The sequence below is a fragment of the Spinacia oleracea genome, chromosome 6 (assembly GCF_020520425.1).
Source record: "Spinacia oleracea cultivar Varoflay chromosome 6, BTI_SOV_V1, whole genome shotgun sequence".
Lineage (NCBI taxonomy): Eukaryota > Viridiplantae > Streptophyta > Magnoliopsida > Caryophyllales > Amaranthaceae > Spinacia > Spinacia oleracea.
Window position 1 is genome coordinate 126,088,339 of NC_079492.1, and position 20,706 is coordinate 126,109,044.

At 36.6% G+C, this 20,706-nt stretch overlaps 2 protein-coding genes across 2 annotated transcripts; one reads left to right on the top strand and one right to left on the bottom strand.

The window, feature by feature from the left end:
* Positions 1 to 1,239: 1,239 nt before the first annotated feature.
* LOC110801553 (endoglucanase 17) lies at positions 1,240 to 3,917 on the top strand. The gene is made up of 8 exons (XM_022006908.2): positions 1,240 to 1,615; positions 1,752 to 1,958; positions 2,037 to 2,237; positions 2,315 to 2,407; positions 2,500 to 2,661; positions 2,753 to 2,864; positions 2,983 to 3,146; positions 3,232 to 3,917. The coding sequence occupies exons 1-8, from the start codon at positions 1,367 to 1,369 to the stop codon at positions 3,562 to 3,564; spliced, it is 1,521 nt and encodes a 506-aa protein (XP_021862600.1). The 5' UTR covers positions 1,240 to 1,366; the 3' UTR covers positions 3,565 to 3,917.
* Positions 3,918 to 10,334: 6,417 nt separating this feature from the next.
* On the bottom strand, positions 10,335 to 13,978 carry LOC130463588 (uncharacterized). Its single transcript, XM_056832758.1, has 5 exons — positions 13,887 to 13,978; positions 11,752 to 13,803; positions 11,334 to 11,654; positions 11,150 to 11,249; positions 10,335 to 11,051 (listed from the first exon to the last, which is right to left on the bottom strand). The coding sequence occupies exons 1-5, from the start codon at positions 13,976 to 13,978 to the stop codon at positions 10,335 to 10,337; spliced, it is 3,282 nt and encodes a 1,093-aa protein (XP_056688736.1).
* Between the last annotated feature and the right edge of the window lie 6,728 nt (positions 13,979 to 20,706).

Consider the following 20,706-nt stretch of genomic DNA (forward strand, 5'->3'; position numbering starts at 1 on the left):
AATTGTCTATGTTAACCTAAGATTGTATGATCGATTCATAGCCAACAAGGTAATAAACCGTCACTAGTTACAAACAATATGTGTCTTTAATTTTCTTGCCTTCTCTCGTCTTCATCGTTGTAGTTTTCTTCTACTTTTTTCTCTCTAGACAATGAACATCATATATTCATAGTCTCATAAACGTCTTGTGTTCTTGCAGTCATTGTCCTGTTTGTCATTTTAGAACAAACCTAATGGTGAGCAAGTAGGTAGGGGAAGAGGAGAGAGATTGCATATAGTTTATTAAAAAATTTGAGAGAGAAGGAAATGACAAACATTTCGTGTCATGTAGCTGACCATGAAGAGAAAGTTGATAATACATGACAAGCTGACATGTGGAATGCATTAGTAGTAGTTTAATACATATTATTTTATTGTTCTAGTGCACAAGTTCACCGATTTACTCCGTATTACGTAGTAAAAGAGAGAAAATCATAATCTAAGTAAGTTGGACAACTATTGGGGGTCCTTGACATTATTGGTCATGAGATTTGGTCATATGCGAATGAGAAGAGAGATAAATAATTGTTTATTTGATGACCAAAGTACTTTGGACAATGTATGAGTTTGCTCCATTCATGTATTTTGATTTAACTCACAATATTTTCATTTCATTTGACATAGTTGAGGGAAGAGAGATACTCATAGCTCAAAGGCCTCCAACCATAGTCACGTGAAATCATGTAGTATACTACGGAGTATAAAATTAGCCAGTCTTCATACTTCGTATTTATTCTAAACATCATCGAAACACAAAATCGTGCACCGTACCTTATGATCCACTACACTCAAACTAATACTTATATACTCCGTACCATACAGTATGCAGAACAATATTTGTGGATTCAATTTCAATAATTGGATTAATAGGATCTATCATAACATGTTATCCAAACCCAAAAAAATAAGGATGAGTAGTAGAGACGTAGAGTACCATGGCATGAAATTGACAAAACCACATCCAAAGAGCATGGCATACTGACCTAGAAGAAAATCATTAATATGCATCATTATTCATATCCAATCCAATTGTAGATAAAGAAATTAATTGATGCGAAAAGCACCCTTGAAAAAACCCAAAAAATTAAAAACATTAAATTAAAAAATTGATAACAAAACAATGAAACACAAACAGCACAAACGCTATTATTCAATGCAAAAAGCTCTTTTTCCCCACTATAAATACTGAACCAGAGCAATCTGCTTCCTCTGCCCTTCTCACTCCCATTTTCTCTCTCCTAAAAAGCTCAATAACAGGGCAGTTGTTGGTTAATTGGTCATTTTCCAACACTACCCTTTTCCAGTTTTATCTCTCTAGAATCCACCAATGGCTTCTTCTTCTTCAAGCTCCCCTGTTTTTCTAATCCTCTGTTTTTTCACCTTCTTCCTCCTCTGTAATGCAAACCCTTTCCGAAGCTATCACCGCCGCCACCCACGCTTCGCTTCGCATAATTACAAAGATGCCCTCACAAAATCCATCCTCTTTTTCGAAGGCCAAAGGTCAGGCAAACTCCCTCCTAACCAGAGAATGTCTTGGAGGAAAGATTCTGGCCTTACTGATGGCGCACAAGCACATGTATTTTCCCTACATTTCTTCCCCTTTTATTCCTCGATTTTTGTTGAAAAAGTTTGATAATATTTCTGGGAAATTTGCAAAGGATTAATGGGTATATTTTAGAATTAATTTTGGTAATGAAAAAAATGAAATGCAGGTGGATTTAGTAGGAGGATACTATGATGCAGGGGACAATGTGAAGTTCGGGTTTCCAATGGCGTTCACAACCACAATGTTATCATGGAGTGTGATTGAATTTGGTGGGCTTATGAAGCAAGAACTCCAACATGCTAAACAAGCTGTCCGTTGGGCTACTGATTATCTCCTCAAAGCCACCGCACATCCAGACACCATCTACGTTCAGGTATCTATTGTCACATTTATACTGTAATTTGAACTAGTAACGAGAAGAACACCTTTAACTTTTTAAAATTATTAAAAGGTGGGAGATGCTGTAAAAGACCATGCTTGTTGGGAAAGACCAGAAGATATGGACACACCAAGAACTGTATTAAAAGTTGACAAAAATAACCCTGGGACTGAGGTTGCTGCTGAGACTGCTGCTGCCCTTGCTTCTGCTGCTATGGTGTTTAGGAAGAGTGACCGTGCTTACTCTAGGCTCCTTATTAACCGTGCTATTAGGGTAATTTTGTACTTTCACTCCCTCATTTTCCAACTAATTAAAGTTAATTAATCAATTAATTAACTTTTTGGGTGAAGGTTTTTGAGTTTGCTGATAAGTACAGAGGGACTTACAGTGATGGGCTCAAGAGCTATGTTTGTCCCTTCTATTGTTCTTACTCTGGTTATCAGGTAAATTCTTTAATAATTTTTATTTTATTTTGGGATTTATCAACAATTTTTATTTGATTTCTTAATATTTTATTAATTATAAAAAAAAATAGGATGAGCTATTGTGGGGAGCAGCTTGGCTTCATAGAGCAACCAGAAACCCAATGTACCTAAACTACATTCAAAGAAATGGTCAAATTCTTGGTGCCAGTGAGCAGGATAACACCTTTGGTTGGGATAACAAGCATGCTGGTGCCAGAATTCTTCTTTCTAAGGTACTTTCGAAAACTGGTATTAAGTAAAGTTTCCGATAAAATCACGAGTTGATTAGTATAATTAATTATGTGGCTTTTGGTGTTGTAACAGTCATTCCTTGTTCAAAGAATGCAATCACTCCATGAGTACAAAAGCCACTCTGATAATTTCATATGTTCCCTAATTCCCGGTGCACCTTTCTCCACAGCTCAATACACTCCAGGTGGGTCCCACTTTTCTAAAATTGTTTTTCTCCCTTTAGTTAATTTTTGTGGGTAAATCATGAAATTGGCATTTTCTAACGGCTAAATTAAATTAATTTCAATGACGTGTGTACATAGGAGGACTTTTGTTCAAGATGAGTGATGACAACATGCAATATGTGACCTCTACCTCATTTCTTCTCTTAACCTATGCCAAGTACCTTAAAAGTTCCGGCACCACCGTCTCGTGTGGCGGCACCACCGTCTCCGCTAGAACCCTTCGAACCATCGCCAAAAAACAGGTACCGTCCTCTATAATTTAACCCCTGTTCCTAATAATATTCCGATAGGGCCAAGTGTTAGATGACTAACATGTTAAAATTACAGGTAGACTACTTATTGGGGACGAACCCAAAAAAGATGTCCTACATGGTAGGGTACGGGCCAAACTACCCGAAAAGAATCCATCACAGGGGTGCATCACTACCGTGCATTTCATCACACCCACAGAAGATCCAATGCTCAGCCGGGTTTAGTTTCATGAAAACGGAATCACCCAATCCAAATGTTCATATAGGTGCTATTGTTGGTGGGCCCGACCTTCATGATAATTTCCCAGATGAACGGTCAGATTATGAGCAATCAGAACCATCCACGTATATCAATGCCCCTCTTGTTGGTGCCCTAGCTTACTTGGCTCACTCCTATGGCCAACTCTAAAGTAAAAGTGTGAAGTGACCCAATTATTAAGGGCACCTTTTCCCTAATTACTTATTTTTAAGGGTATTTTTTTTTTAAATTAAAAAAGGAAGTGTAATTAGTGGGTTTAGTATCGAGGATTAAGCTGGAGCCCCTTGAAAAAAAGAGAGTGGTTCTGCTTTTTTTTTTTTTATATTTTAATTTAGTACTACTAAATATTATTATTAGTATTGGTTTAGTAGTACAAGGAATAGTTTGAAGCTTTTAAGGAGTAATGTTATAATTAGAGTGTGGATTATCCTAATTTAACGGGTAATATTTGCTTGTTTCGTGCCACAAACGGCGTGTTCGTTATTGTAAAGTCCATTTTGTCAGTGTTTGTATTGGACTATTGGGCTATGGACTTTTAAAAAAAAAATATGAATACTCTTTCTATTTCACCCTCTGTTCATAAAATAATTGACTGACTTGTCGTTATATCCTTAATACATATTGTTAGTTAGGGCTACTCCAGTACTTTAAGAATTTCTACTCTTAAAATAGGCAAATTTGTCAAATACAGATATTTTATATATGCCTAATTTTACAAGAAACAATCTTAGTCCATTTTCAGGCGTTGGTTAAGCCTTTTTCGGCATTGACGGTGGCATGCCGGTTACGTGCGTCTCTTGTTCTTAAAAGATTTGACAAAACAGACAATTTATATGTTTTAATTTGCGAGAAACAACTTTTATAATTTTCTTTTTTGGTAATTTCATACCTTAAAAAAAAACATTTGCGAGAAAATCTTCTTGATATTTTATTGTGAAGAAAATTTTATCATACTTTAAAAATACATTTAGATGTGCGATATACCCAATCTGCGCGTAATAATGTTTACTCCGTACTCCCTCTGTTCCTAAATGTTTTCCATTTTCCTTTGGCACATTTGTCAATGCACTTTTTATATCGTTAATATCTTTAACTACGTGTTAGTAAAAATTATAAAAATTACACATTGTTAAAATACTCATTGAGCCAAATCAAACAAGACCGCACAAGACTAATCCCTCAGTCTCTTTTTGTTTTTTACATTTGGTATTTTTCACGCGTTTTAACGATTAATTAATTTGCATCGAGATTCTTCATTTTTTTTATTTAAACAAGATAAATTACGTTTATTTAGAATGTTTTCACTTTTATCAAAATACTGATATTGGGAAATGAGAAAATTTAATTTCCCAATGAGAAAGTGTGAAAGATTAAATGACCCAATGAATTTAATTGGTTAAAATAATAATTTGACACAAATTTTGATAGAATACTAAGTTATTTATGCGATAATATAAAAGGAAATGTAAAGAAAATTTTGAAATACCCAAAACGAAAAACGTAAAAAACAAAAAGAGACAGAGGGAGTATAATTTTTCTTATAAATCACGGAGTAGAAATAATTCAAAAAGTTATCTTTCATTGTGAATATTGTCAAGAATTCAAATGAAAAAAACATTAAGAAACGGAGAGACTAGTAAAGAAGAAGCAGCAAATAAATATTTACAGCGGTGGTAAATCAGTAAATGGTAATAGTAAAACCGAGGGCATAATTCCCAACCAATGAATGTATTGAATTAAAAGGGCACGGTATGAACATGTGATACGAATGGAATAAGTGTAAGAGTAAGGTCATAAAGAATGCTGTAAAAAAGCCTGCACAAGTTATTGGTAGCAACAGTTTTTACTGGGAACAAGGACCTCAATTGACTATTTTTAGCTGACCCTAAAATCTTTTTGACGCTTCCATTTGCCAGAAATCAAGGATTTTTTGACCCTACTCTTTATTTTTATTTTACTTTTTGGATGGAATCCTAAACAACATGTCAATTTAACTTTAAAGTTTTACTCGTATTATTTATTTTATTGACCCCAAATTGCAAGACATTCCTTTTCCTTCCCGCCTTGTGTGGTTTTTCGACTTTGGAATTTTTCCAAAGTGTACATGTTTTTTCAACGTTTTTGGTCATTCTTTTGTAATGGAGAATTGTCTTTCTTCAAGAGCAGAATAGTTGATTTATATGGCAAATTGACACGATTAGTGGCCTTTATGTTTGAAAGGCTTAAGGTAATGACTTAAGTGATTGTTTGATTGACATAAAAATGCATAAGATTTAAGATTTCTTAAAAAGTGTAAGATAGAAAAGTTGTTTGGTTGATAAAAAATAGAGATTTATGAAGTAATGCATTAGGTATTTGCTATCTAACACTAAGATTCTTACAGGACTGCATGCCAGCCCTTTGAATCTTTACTCTTACAGTAAGATTATTTGGTCCCATATGGATATTACACTACAAGAAATCTTCATTTTTCCGACCGACAAAATTGGTCGGAAAAATAGTTAAATTGGTCGCTAAAGAGTTTTGCGACTGAAAGTGGTCGGTAGAGAGTAGTCGGAATATTAATGGTCGGTATATTAGGAAAATACGACTGAAAAGTAGTCGTTAAAATTTTACGACTACTTTACCGACTAAATTGTTGTTGCAAAATTTTCGACTACCAAAGTAGTCGCTAAAATCACGACTACAGAAGTAGTCGGAAATTACCGACTACAAAGTTAGTCGCTAAAATAACGACTACTATGTAGTCGGTGATTTCCAACTACTAATGTGGTCGTTATTTTAACGACTAACTTTGTAGTCGGTAATTTAGCGACTACTTTAGTGGTCGCTAAACTTCCGACTAAAAATGTAGTCGGTATTTCACGACCACTATAGTAGTCGTTTTTTAGCGACTACAAAAATAGTCGCTAAAATACAAATCCTGCCACTACATCATCTTGAAAATTACGACCATTTATTCAATATATATATAATCCGCGCTCCTCAATATTCAATTTCCCTGCTATTCACAATATATATATAATCCTGCGACCACAATATTTAAAACACGAACTATGGAGTACAAAGCTTTGATAATATATAATGCATAACTACGAGTTAATACATAGAAAATATGTTTGAAAATCTACAAAGTAGCTAGCCCGTAGGAGCGCCTAGCCCAGCCCCTCCGCCGGGGGGATCATAATGGTCCTGAGACTGAAATTGACTACACTGACTGAACATCCTTCCATAGTTCTCCATTGCCTCTTTCAACTCGGCAATCACCTTTGCTTGGGCCCTATCATTTTCTTCTTTTTCTTCTTTCTCCCTTTGGCGCTCTAGTCGCTCTGCATCTCTCTGCCTTTGTAGCTCTTCCTTCTCCCTTTGTAGCTCTTCCTTCTCCCTTTGTCGCTCCAGTCTCTCTTCTTCTCTCTCCCTTAGTATCTGAGCTTGTGTCGCCTCCAACGCTTGGGTCTTTTGAGTAAATTGTTGTTGAAATTGCGAATAAAGGGAAGGAACGTATGAGCTAGAAGAACCACCTCCCCTCAAAGGTGGTGCATAATACAAATGTGAGCCACTCCCCAAGCCATGGACCTTTCCCTTCTTTCTCCCACCAACTGTCTCAAAAAATATCTGATTTGGATCCTTTTCAATGCCTTTTTCACGGCATTCAGCAACAATCTTTTCATATGTTTCCTACAAGAATTAAAATGATTAGCAAACATGCATAACAAATATGCACAACACTTCATAAGCATTCAATCATTTCAAACATATGTTAATAAGCATTTCAATCACTTCATAAGCATTTAATCATTTCAAACACTTCATAAGCATATGCACAACACTTCATAAGCATTCAAACACTTTATATGCCTAAAAATGCCATTTTCGATCCCAAACATAAACAAAAGAACCTATATTCAAAATCTAAACCTTTTACATGATTTATATGAGTAGTTACATGTTTTTGAAACTCATTTCAAGTTCGTTTTGCACTCCTAAGGGTCATTTGGGTCGTTATGGGTCATTTATGCCTATAAATGCCATTTTCGTTCCCAAACATCAACAAACGAACCTATATTTAAAATCTAAAAATTTTACATGATTTATATGAGTAGTTACATGTTTTTGAAACTCGTTTCAAGTTCGTTTTGCACTCCTAAGGCTCATTTGGGTCGTTATGGGTCATTTATGCCTAAAAATGCCATTTTTGTTCCCAAACATAAACAAACGAACCTATATTCAAAATCTAAACCTTTTACATGATTTATATGAGTAGTTTCATGTTTTTGAAACTCATTTCAAGTTCGTTTTGCACTCCTAAGGGTCATTTGGGCCGTTATGGGTCATTTATGCCTATAAATGCCATTTTCGTTCCCAAACATCAACAAACGAACCTATATATAAAATCTAAACATTTTACATGATTTATATGAGTAGTTACATGTTTATGAAACTCATTTCAAGTTCGTTTTGCACTCCTAAGGCTCATTTGGGTCGTTATGGGTCATTTATGCCTAAATATGCCATTTTCATTCCCAAACATCAACAAACGAACCTATATTTAAAATCTAAACCTTTTACATGATTTATATGAGTAGTTACATGTTTATGAAACTCATTTCAAGTTCGTTTTGCACTCCTAAGGGTCATTTGGGTCGTTATGGGTCATTTATGCCTATAAATGCCATTTTCGTTCCCAAACATAAACAAAAGAAACTATATTCAAAATCTAAACATTTTACATGATTTATATGAGTAGTTACATGTTTTTGAAACTCATTTCAAGTTCGTTTTGCACTCCTAAGGCTCATTTGAGTCGTTATGGGTCATTTATGCCTAAATATGCCATTTTCGTTCCCAAACATCAACAAACGAACCTATATTTAAAATCTAAACCTTTTACATGATTTATATGAGTAGTTACATGTTTATGAAACTCATTTCAAGTTCGTTTTGCACTCCTAAGGGTCATTTGGGTCGTTATGGATCATTTATGCCTAAAAATGCCATTTTCGTTCCCAAACATAAACAAAAGAACCTATATTCAAAATCTAAACCTTTTACATGATTTATATGAGTAGTTATTTGAAACTCATTTCAAGTTCGTTTTGCACTCCTAAGGCTCATTTGGGTCGTTATGGGTCATTTATGCCTAAATATGCCATTTTCGTTCCCAAACATCAACAAACGAACCTATATTTAAAATCTAAACATTTTACATGATTTATATGAGTAGTTACATGTTTTTGAAACTCATTTCAAGTTCGCTTTGCACTCCTAAGGCTCATTTGGGTCGTTATGGGTCATTTATGCCTAAAAATGCCATTTTCGTTCCTAAACATAAACAAACGAACCTATATTCAAAATCTAAACCTTTTACATGATTTATATGAGTAGTTACATGTTTTTGAAACTCATTTCAAGTTCGTTTTGCACTCCTAAGGGTCATTTGGGTCGTTATGGGTCATTTATGCCTAAAAATGCCATTTTTGTTCCCAAACATCAACAAGTTAGGTGAAAAACATTTACCTTGATCTGTTTCGCGTTGCTACTGCATGGTACATTCCCTTTACCTGGTATGTTCTTCGTGTGCGTCCTCAAATGTAACTCACCAGCCGTAGGCAAAGCACCTCCATTGTCTTTTGCCTTAGTATAAATGAATTTGTGTAAGTATTCAATATAGTTACATATTTAGGTAAAAGTAAGGTAAATAATTATATTTACCATTTTTTTTGCATGTTCAACTGTGGAAATAGAACCTTGAAAATGTGTTGGCTCAATTGGATTTGTTAGTGAACCGCCTCTCCTATTCTTCTTTGAACGCTCAGACTTTTTCAGGAATTCAGGATCCTCCGTTGCATACCTCATCATCTCTTTATGCACCTCCTCAGGCAACCAATCAGGACGTTTTCCACCACTTCTTGTCGTGATGTAGTTGTGTGTGTCCTTTAGTCTTTGCCCCGCTTTTTCATGGTAGTCATGCAAGGCCAAGTTGTCGTACTCCGGTGGCCACTTGTGGGTCCGCTACAAAATTTCGACAAAGTTAGGTTTATAACTAAAAGTTAATGTATTAAGTAATATGAAATTGATTATACCTTGAACAAATTAAACCAATGCTCTTTGGTATGGTTGTCCACCTGTGAATAACACGTCCACGGACGAACGTAATACTTTTGAATGACACTCGTGATGTGTCGGGCGAGGGAACTATGATCAAACCTAACATAATGAAAGAAGGAAAAGAAAATTAGTCGGTAGTTAATAATATTATAAGTCATACCATAGTTTACCAAATAAGGAAAATTGGTCGGTAGTTACTTAAGTTCTAAGCCATACCATAGTTTACCAAAAAAAGAAACTTAGTCATACCATAGTTCACCAGGTGTCATCCAAAAGACTCCTGGCTCAACAACCACTTCATCTTGTTGTGTCTTAGGTACAACCTCACTATCATACTCACCCTGAGTCATGTCATCATCAAAAAAGGTATCCTGAGTGGATTGTGTGATATGTGGACTATCGCGAGCACCTCCATGAGCACCTCCATGAGCACCTCCACGAGCAACCCCACGAGCACCTTTACGACCACCTCCACGAACACGGCCACTGCCTGAACTTTCCCCTCGACCAGACATCTGTTTAATTAGTAAAACACAAACCAAACATTAGCTATATAAATAAATTCCAAAAATAGTAAACGTTCGATATATGTAAGTTTCGAATAAGAAGTACATGCTATGGTTATATAATTCGTTCCATAAAAAGAGATAAAATAATTCGCACTTCAAACATAAGATTATCAACGTTCGCTCCTTACAAATAGATAGCATGATTTGCGTTTCAAACATAAGATTAACAAACTACATCTTAATGTATGTTCAACACAACATTTTACAAACTAAATTGAGTCAATCACATCAAGAACATGCTAGCTAGTCGTCGTATGCATCATCATCAAACTCATCATCATCAAACTCATCATCAACATCATCATCGTCACTTGTCTCAAACTCAGCATCTTCATCGCCACTTGTCTTAAACTCATCAGCCTCAACATCGTCCTCATCTATCACGTCCTCATCATCTTCTTGATCTTCATAATCTGGAATCTCATCCGGAGCACAAATAGCTGAAGAAACCTCATTCACATCTTCTTGGAGAAATTCTAAGTCAACCGGAGCATCAATCACTGACCTTGCCTTAGTCTTAAACACAACCCACCATTGGTCTTTATCCCTCTTCAAACTAGGGTAATGAGCAAAGTACACTTGGCTAACTTGGTAAGACAATACAAACGGGTCGTACTTTGGGTACCTCTTAGAATGATTGACCTCCACAAGTTTGTATTGTTCGTGAATGTTCATACCTTTCACGGAGTCCATCCAACTGCACTTAAACAAGATTGTCTTGTACTCTCGAAGCTTACCACAATAGGCAACTTCAACCACCTCCTCTAAAATGCCAAAGTAGTCAATTTCTTCGGGACTTTGTACACACACTCCATAATTCATAGTTGACTTGTGTTTTCCATAGTCATGCGTGTGAAAATTATATCCATTCACATAGAAATGACTCCATGTTCTCACTTGTCTAGAGGGGCCCATTGCAAGAGCGCGTATCACATCATCAGTTATCAAAGACCGGAGAACCTAATTTGTAGAAGAAGTCAGTAATTTTTGTATTATGTTAATGATTAGTATAAAGTGATATAATAATATCAATATAAACAATACAAAATTAATCTCACATGTGACTTAAACCATTCAGGGTATTGGGCTTCGAATTTACTCCAAATATCCTCCATAGCTATGTGTGGGTGAATTTGGCGAATATGCTCCTCAAATTTCCTATGGTAATTAAATATTAGTTTATTACCTTTCATAATAAAATATTAGTTTATTACATTTCATAATTAAATATTAGTTTATTACCTTTCATAATCACCTAAGATGCCACTGTTTGCAAGCACATAAAGATGTGCTCGATCATACTCCTTGTCTTGCAAGTAGCGCAAACGACCATTAATAGGTGCACGACCACTATCAACCCTGAACATCTCGGGGATATTAACATCATCTTGGTTCTCAACAACCGAATTGACGTTTCTTCCAAGATCCCTTGCTTTGGTTTCAACCTCCGGTTGAAAATAATTGGAACAAAAGTTTGAAATCTCCTCCATTAGGTAAGCATTGCATATGGAGGCTTCTACACGTGCCTTATTTCCAACCTTACGCTTTAAATGGTTAAGAAACCTATAAAATACGTAAGTGTAATCAATAGTTACTAATAAACATGTAGAATGCTTAAAAAAGATTACTTATTTACACGTAAGGGAATTTTTTTGATTACCTTTCAAATGGGTACATCCACCTGTACTGCACCGGACCACCAACCTTTGCCTCATGTGGAAGATGGACTGGCAAATGTTCCATTGAGTTGAAAAATGCCGGTGGGAAGATCTTCTCTAGCTTGCACAAGATCTCAACAATATTCTTATCCAAGCGATCTATATCACTCATTTTGATAGTGGGAGCGCATAAATCTCGAAAGAATTGACTGATTTCCGTAATTGCCTTCCAAACATGCAAGGGAAGCAATTCCACTAAAGCAACAGGCAGTAACCTCTCCATGAAGACATGACAATCGTGGCTCTTCATTCCATGTAGCTTATATGATTGGAGATTGACACACCTGCTCAAGTTTGAAGCAAATCCATCCGGGAATTTCAAGTCTCGAACCCATTCACATAACACCTTCTTTTGAGCCTTGTCAAGTGCAAAAGGTGCTTTTGGCATGGTTTTACTTCCATTTTCAAGCTCTAACTGCCGACGTTTATAATACTTTTCCATGTCTTTTCTTGCATTAGCGGTGTCCGAGGTGCTGCCTTTCACATCCATCACAGTGTTAATGAGTTGGTCAAAAAAGTTCTTTTCAATGTGCATGACATCTAGATTGTGCCGGAGAAGCAAATCCTTCCAGTATGGGAGTTCCCACATAATACTTTGTTTGAACCATCCCTTTTTGGAACTCTTCAACTTCTTAAGAGCCTCGGGACCATCAGTTGCTTTAGGCAAGTCCTTCACACATTGCCACAATTCTTCACCACTCATTATATGCGGACCCATGCCATTTTCAACTTTGTTTTTGCAGAAAGCTGTTTTATTCTTCCGAAAAGGGTGACCTTGTGGAAGAAATTGACGATGGGAATCAAACCATGAAACTTTACCTCCATGTTCTAGCCAAAATGCCTTGGACTTATCCATACAGTAAGGGCATGCCTTCTTTCCGGCAGTGGACCATCCAGATAACATTCCATATGCAGGGAAATCACTAATAGTCCACAAAACGGCTGCGCGGAGGTTGAAATTTTGCTTGCTTGATATGTCATAAGTCATAGCCCCAACCTCCCATAACTGTTTCAACTCTTCGATGAGCGGTTGCATGTACACATCCAAGTGTCCCTTTGGATTTTTAGGATCGGGAACGAGCAAAGAAAGGAACATGAAGGGTTTTTTCATACACATCGATGGAGGAAAGTTGTATGGTATAAGAATAACAGGCCAACATGAATATTGGGAGCCAAACTTACCATGGGGGGAAAATCCATCCGTGCATAAACCAAGCCTAACATTTCGAGGCTCTAATGCGAAATCAGGAAAGGTTGCATCCAAGTGCTTCCATGCTTCACTGTCACTAGGATGTGCAAAGGTGTTTTGAACTCGAGGATTCTTGGCGTGCCAAGTCATATCCTTGGAAACGTTCTTGGTAGCATACAACCTTTGCAACCTAGGTGTGATTGGAAAATAGATCATGACTTTAGCCGGTACAAGCTTGCCTCTAGAAGTCTTCCTATATCGATCACTTCCACATACTCTACATTTATCTAATTGTGCATCGGCTTTCCAGAAGAGCAAACAACCTTTAGGACATGTGTGGATCCTCTCGTGAGGAAGTTCCAAGCCATGAAGAACCTTCTTTGTACTATTGAAAGTTCTACCCATTTGGTTGTTATTTGGAATAGCATCATTCATCAAAGAAGCAAACCCATCCACACACCTGTGTTGTAAGTTGAATTCACATTTCAAACTTGCAATTCTTGATGCCATCTCCAACACAGATAGGTTGCTCCCTTCATATAATGGATCTTCAGCTGCCTTTAGAAGGTCGATAAGCTTCTTGGCTTCACCATTTGGCTCTTCTTCAACTACATCGACCTCTTCGTTCAACATATGTTCTTGATTATTTCCTAGAGCATCGATAACCATTTCACGGTATGGATTTGTTTGAACACGCGAGACGGACTCTCCAAAACTTTCCCCTTGACATACCCATTCATAGTAATTATGAACAAAACCCTTCTTGTACAGATGTAGTATAACTGTTTCAACATCATAGAACCGTCTGTTATCACACAGGGGACATGGGCATCTTATTTTGTCACCGTCACCACAACTTGGATGCTCTTTGCAAAACTAGTTGAGTACTCAATGAACTCTGTAACCCCATTGAGAAACTCGGGCTTAATATTGCGCCCATCAAGTCTATCATACATCCATTTACGCTCCGTCCTTTTCATGATACTAAATTCTACACCCTCAACAAAAATCATGTTACTAATTAATCAAATTCTACAAACCTAATAGTTAATGTGAATAATATATATTATATAATACATGCATTTACTAATTAGATAACTTAGCCATGAATAAATTAAGATATTCAATTAGGATATTCAATTTTAACACGAACTTTGATGGTGTGGAGAAAGATTAATATGAGGAAATGATTTGTTTTTCATATAACAGAAATAAACTTACCCAAAAAATCCAAATATGATTTGATCTAACCACTTACAAATTTAACTAATCATGATTTATGAAGAGAAGGATTCGGGTTTGTTTTGATTTCCAGATATAAGGCTTCAGATTGGGAAATAGTTGATCAGTTAATAATCTTATGTCACCACAACAATCCAATAACGACACCACCTATACGTGTACATATTAAAAAGATACATCTTGCTAAAATCAAAATTTTAGGGCAACACTCGAACTACACACTAGTTATTTTATAAACTTAGAGAGTCAGAGTAAGAAGATATTAAAACGATTTTCTTCTCTATCCCTTTCCATATAACATATAAATTAAGAAATACGCAAATCAAGCTGTGAATGGTGGTAGTTTTTCAATGTTCATCATAATCATCAACACCCCTTTAAAAAATCTATCCAGTTTGTTTGGAGGATTGAGTGTCATTGAGATTTGAGGCCATTGCACAAATGTATATATACACAAATGTATAATACATGGGCATCCATTTTTGACAACCCCTTTACAATATACATTATCTTTTTTACACTTACACTTTTTTAAAGAATATTATTATTATACTAGCTAATTAAGTTTCTTGTTTTAAATCAACTATATTCACTCAATCACTAACAAATTAATAAATCAACAACTAAAATAATCGACAAATAAAGCAACAAAAATAAAAAAAAATCAAAATTTAGATCGACAATTAAAGCAACAAAAAAAATAAAAAATCAACAAATAAATCAACAAAAAAAAAATCAGCAAATAAAATAAATAAATAAAATAAAATCAACATAGATCCATATCAATCATAATCATAAATCAACATAATATTAAATCAATTAACGAAATTGGTTAGGGTTTGAAAATTTGAAATATACAAAATCAATTAAAGAATAAAGAGATGTACCTAAGAAGGGAGAGAGGGAGGCATTGGTGGTTGAATGCGTCGTTGGTGGAAGTCGGTGGTGGTTGAATGCGTCGTTTGTGGTTGATTGCGTCGTTGGTGGAATTAAAGTCGGTGGCTACGTCGCAGGTGGCCTGCGTCGTGGGTTGGCCGGCGACGGTGGGTGGCCTGCGTTTTGGGCTGGCCAGCGACGGTGGGTGGCCTGCGTTTTGGGCTGGCCGGCGACGGTGGGTTAGCCGGCGACGGTGGGTTATGTGGTGTGAGTTTGAATTTCAGATCTGAACCTTTTTTATAAAAGGCTCTTGTTTGTTGTTTTGAAGTTGCTGGAATTGAAGTTGGTGAAATTAACCGACCAAAACATGAGAGTTGGTCTGATGTTAAGAATAACGACCAGATTTTGGTCATCATCATTGGTCGTTAATATTTTTATTTATTTAATTTTTTTTAACTTTTTTACCAACTACAGAGTAGTCGGTATATATCTTTTTTTACGACTAACAGTTTTTAGTCGGTAAATTCTGACTACAAAAGGTAGTAGGTAATGAAATTGGTCGGTAAAAGTAGTCGCTACTTTTTCCCAAACATTTGTTTTGGTCGACTTTAATTCACGACTGCATAGTGGTCGTAATTTATCTGAAAAGTGGTCGTACATTACCGACTACTTTAAAATAGTCGGTAACAAGCAAATTTAACGACTACAATTTAAATAGTCGGTGAATTTATATTTTACTGACTACATTTTGTTTAGTCGGAAAATTTGGTCGGAAAACGACTGTTTTCTTGTAGTGTTACCAAGCTAATAGCTCCACGTGGGATTATTTCATGACGAGAACTCTAACAAACATGATCTATCTAAAATCCAAATTGTATACATGCAAGATGGAAGAAGACCCCTCAATACGAGAGTATAACAATAAGTTTGATAGGATCATATAAGGCTTAAAGGATATAGATGTGAAGATAGGTGAGGAAGACCAAACGCTAGTGCTATTACTTTAATTACCAAAGTCCTATGAAAATCTAGTTCAAATATTGATGCTTGTGGGTGATACTCTAACCATGGATGAAACTAGAACATCACTTTTAACGGATGATCTTCGAAAGGTTTCTACAGGTGAGATGTTGTCTAGCATGGAGGAGAATACAGGGAACAAGCTCAAGGATGGTTTACAATTAGAGGAAGGACCAATGCAAGAGGAAGATGCAAAGGAGGAAAGTCTAGATCAAATCTATACCTCTTGAGGAAATACCATATTTCAAATGTGGTGAGCTTGGATATTTTAAAGAAAATTGCCCAAATAAGAGGATTGCATTCAAGAGGCTGGAGAACAAAAATTCCAGAGAAAAACAACAAGATAAACCAGAGGCAAGTTTTGTCTCAAATGACGAGGAAGATTATTGTTACTCGATTTCATAACAATGCACTGAATATCTGGTAAGTGGATGCTTGATTCAGGAGCAACACACCATATGTGCCCAAACAGAAAGTGGTTTACAACTTATCAAAGTTTGGAGGGTGGCACAGTTGTGATGGGAAATGATCATGCTTGCAAGACTGCCGGGTAAGGTATTATTCGAGTCAAGATGCATGATGGAACAATAATAACCTTGGAGGATGTGAGACACATTCCGAATTTGCGAAAACCTTATTTCTCTTGGGTTATTGGAGAAAAATGATTGCAAAATAATCATGGAGAATGGAGTATTAAAAGTTGTTCGTGGTTCCTTGGTAGTGAGGAAGGGGATTCGTCACGGTAATCTTTATCCTCTTTTAGGGACAAATGTTACAAGTGATTTAGATGTTGGAATAAGTGGAAGTAAAGACCAAACAGAATGCACTAGGATATGGCACATGCGCCTTGGGCATATGTCGGAAAAAGGTGTATCATTGTTTAGTGGACAAGGTTTGTTGAAGAACATGAAGAAACCACAAATGGAATTTTGTGAACATTGTGTGTATTGAAAAGCACACAGGGTGAAGTTCTCTACAAGCAAGCACAAAAGCAGAAGGTTGTTAGACTATGTGCATACAAATGTTTGGGCTCTGGCTAAAGTTTATTCCAAGGGTGGTTCCAAGTACTTTGTTACATTTGTTGATGATTATTCCAGATATGCTTGGATTTTTTTTCTCAAGCATAAGAATGAGGTATTTGACATTTTCAAGCGGTAAAGAGCAATGGTTGAGAACATAACGAGTCGAAAGCTAAAAATTGTACGGTTTGATAATGGTACGGAGTACACGGAGGGAGATTTTAAGGAGTTTTGTGATCAGGAAGGCATTGTGAGACACTGGACAGTCAGAGACACACCACAATAGAATGGAGTTGTTGAAAGACTGAATCGTACATTACTTGAGAAGGCTATGTGTATGCGATCTAATTCTGAGTTAGGCAAAGAATGATGGGCATAATCGGTTGCTACAGCTTGCTATATAGTGAATCGATCACCACATTCTTATTTAGATGGTGTCACATCTTATAGGGTGTTGTCAGAGGAACATGCAGATTACAAGATACTTAGAGTCTTTGGATCAACAACTTATTATTAGGTCAAGGATAACAATGTTGATGAAAGAGCCAAGAAAGAAATATTCTTGGGGTATCCCAAAGGCATTAATGGCTATCGTCTTTAGAGCGTAGAGGATTCTAAATTCGTAATTAGCAGGGATATGAAATTTGACGAAAGTTTCATGGTAGCTTTATCTAAAGCTTTAGTGCCAAATAATGGTGATGTCAAGACTACTTCAAATACTCAAGTGGTGGATATAGAATCTAGAGACCAACCAGATTCTAGTCATGGTCAAGTGGAGCATCCTGGTGTTAATCAAAATGACGAGGAAGATGATCTTGAACATGAGGAGATTCAGCGGAAAAATGTACATGTGTTACAACAACAGCAACAAGAATCTTTATCAACCACTAGGCCAAAGAGGAATTATAATTAGTTCATATGTTTGGGTCAGACAAACCTCTGAGGCATTATAGGCAGGTTAACTTAGTAGAATATGCACTCTCGGTGGAGGATGATGAGTTGGTCACCTTCAAACAAGCTATCAAAGAAAATGATAGAGAGAGTTGGTTGGTTGTTATGGAGGAAGAAATGCAATCTCTTCATAAAAACAAGACATAGGAGTAGTCCTATTGCCCGTGGAAAAGATTGCTATTGGTTGTAAGTGGGTGTATAATTGAAAAGAGGATCCTTCCAAGATCGTTGGTATAAGATATAAGGCTAGGCTAGTGGCTAATGGATTTGCAAAAAAAAGAAGGTGTTGATTACAATAAGATATTTTCTCCGGTGGTAAAACATACTTCTATTCGGGTGCTATTAAGTCTTGCTGCTCATGGTGATGTTGAGTTGGAACAACTTGATGTGAAGACAATCTTCTTACACGTTGATTTGGATGAGGAAATCTATATGTATCAACCTGGGGGATACAAGGTTGAGGGTAAAGAGAGTCAGCTATGTCGTTTGAGGAAATCATTTTATGGATTGAAGCAATCTCCTCGGCAGTGGTACAAGCGATTTGATTCCTTTATGTTAAAGTAAGAGTTTTCTAGAAGTAATTATGATTGTTTTGTATACGCTACATTCGTAAACTTCGTGGAGGCCATTATATTTATCTTCTATTGTATGTGGATGAAAAGAAAGGCGGGGATAAATAGTTTTAAAACTGAACTCGGTGAAGAATTTGAAACAAAAGATTTGGGCGCTGCAAAGAAAATACTGGGTATGGAGATTAAAAGAGAGAGAGATCAAACCGAAAATTGTTCTTGAGCCAGAAATGCTACATTGAGCGGATTATTGAAAGGTGCTAAGTCAGTGGTAACTCCATTGGCCCCATATTTTAGACTCTCTGGTAAACAATCTCCCACTACAGCGGAAGATAAGACATACATGGATAATGTATCTTATGTTAGTGAAGTTGACAATTTTATGCACGCCATGGTGTGTACACGTCCGGATATTTTACAAGCGGTTAGTGTTGTCAGTAGATTCATGACGGCTCTAGGAAATGCAAATTGGGAAGATGTGAGATGGGTTTTAAGGTATTTAAAAGGTATGGTTGACACGAGTTTGTGCTTTGTTGGAGATACATGTTAGGTGAATGATTTTATTGATTCTGATTATGCTGGTGATCTAGATAAACGACGATCTACTACTGGTTATGTGTTTAAAATACATGGTGCTCCAGTTAGTTGGCGATCAATGTTACAGACCACAATGGCTCTATCTACTACAGATGTCGAGTACATGACTATGGCATAAGGAGTCAAGGAAGCATTGTGGTTGTGGAGACTTCTAGATGATTTGGGGTTGAAGCAAGAATGTGTGAAGCTGGGATGTGACAGCCAAAGTGCAATTCATTTGGCTAAGAGTTAGGTTTATCATGCTCGTACCAAGCTTATAGATGTGAGATATAGTTTTGTTCGAGATGTCATAGAGGAACGTAGTATTTCTCTTATAAAGGTGCATACAAATGAGAACCCTACAGATATGTTAACCAGAGTAGTGTCAAGAAGCAAGTTCCAACATTGTTTGGAATTGCTAAACATTGTCCCATGGTAAGCACTACATGGAAGAACTAGAGGAACTACGATTGGTTTGCTCTCGGTCGAGGGTGCGTAGGCAATCAATGTCAAAATGGTGCAACCGGATACGAATACCGCAATCTGTTCGTTCAAAATTAAAATTATAAACGAGGTAGAGAATTGTGGGATTATTTGGTGGTTATAAACTACTCTAATTTAAGTAAAGGAAAATATGAGAAAGGAGAAGAGAAGTTTAAGTAGAAGTAAATGGAAGGAGTTTAATTTACTAATTTGCAACAACGTATTACAATGTTTGTTTAGTTAAATTATTCTTAGCCATTCTTTAGTTAGTGCAGTTGGCAATGGTAAGAAAACATTCTTTTGGCACCACTGTTGGGCCACAAAGGAACCTCTCCTTTCCCTACTAGTCGTGCTCCTCCTCTGCATATTCAAGATATGACAGTGAAGGAGATGTGGGACTCTAATGTGGGTGGAAAACAAAGTGGTTTTTTTTTTGTTGAGTACTAATCTGAATCAGTCCTAAAAGAGATTGCATCCCATGAACGGTTTGATCAGGATGAGGAAGCGGTTGATGAGATTTTTTGGAATGGTTCACCCTCAGGAGGTTTTTCCATAAGTTCTGCTATAAATATAATTAGAGGGGAACAAGAAGATGAAGCTTCAAGCGAACACACTGCAAAGTGGAAGACGATTTGGTCGCTACCAGTACCACAACAGGTGCGATTCTTCATGTGGTTGTTGGTGCAAGATAGATTATGACCAACAAAAATCATTTTGTTCGTACTCTAACTGATGATCCTAGGTGTTTGGTATGTGGGGGAGGTAAAGAGGATGCTGAACATATAGTCAGAAAGTGCCCAGTAGCAGTCACTCTGTGGCGTAAACTGGGTTTCTGTCACGGAGTGTGATCAACGAAATGAGTTTTATAGACTGGATAAAAAAGAACACTGAAGAGGGAGGAGCTGGCAGAGGTAATGATTGGCCAAGGATGTTCACAATAGCATGTTGGTGGTTATGGTACTTGTTTTTATT

Excerpts from the sequence above, each read along its gene's own strand:
- LOC110801553 (XM_022006908.2), top strand. The coding sequence starts at position 1,367 with ATGGCTTCTTCTTCTTCAAGCTCCCCTGTTTTTCTAATCCTCTGTTTT. Across the intron at positions 1,959-2,036 it reads CAGACACCATCTACGTTCAG|GTGGGAGATGCTGTAAAAGA; the intron begins GTATCTATTGTC and ends AATTATTAAAAG. Across the intron at positions 2,408-2,499 it reads GTTCTTACTCTGGTTATCAG|GATGAGCTATTGTGGGGAGC; the intron begins GTAAATTCTTTA and ends AAAAAAAAATAG.
- LOC130463588 (XM_056832758.1), bottom strand. The coding sequence starts at position 13,978 with ATGAAAAGGACGGAGCGTAAATGGATGTATGATAGACTTGATGGGCGC. Across the intron at positions 13,804-13,886 it reads GGGGTTACAGAGTTCATTGA|ACGGTTCTATGATGTTGAAA; the intron begins GTACTCAACTAG and ends GTGTGATAACAG. Across the intron at positions 11,655-11,751 it reads TGGATGTACCCATTTGAAAG|GTTTCTTAACCATTTAAAGC; the intron begins GTAATCAAAAAA and ends CGTATTTTATAG.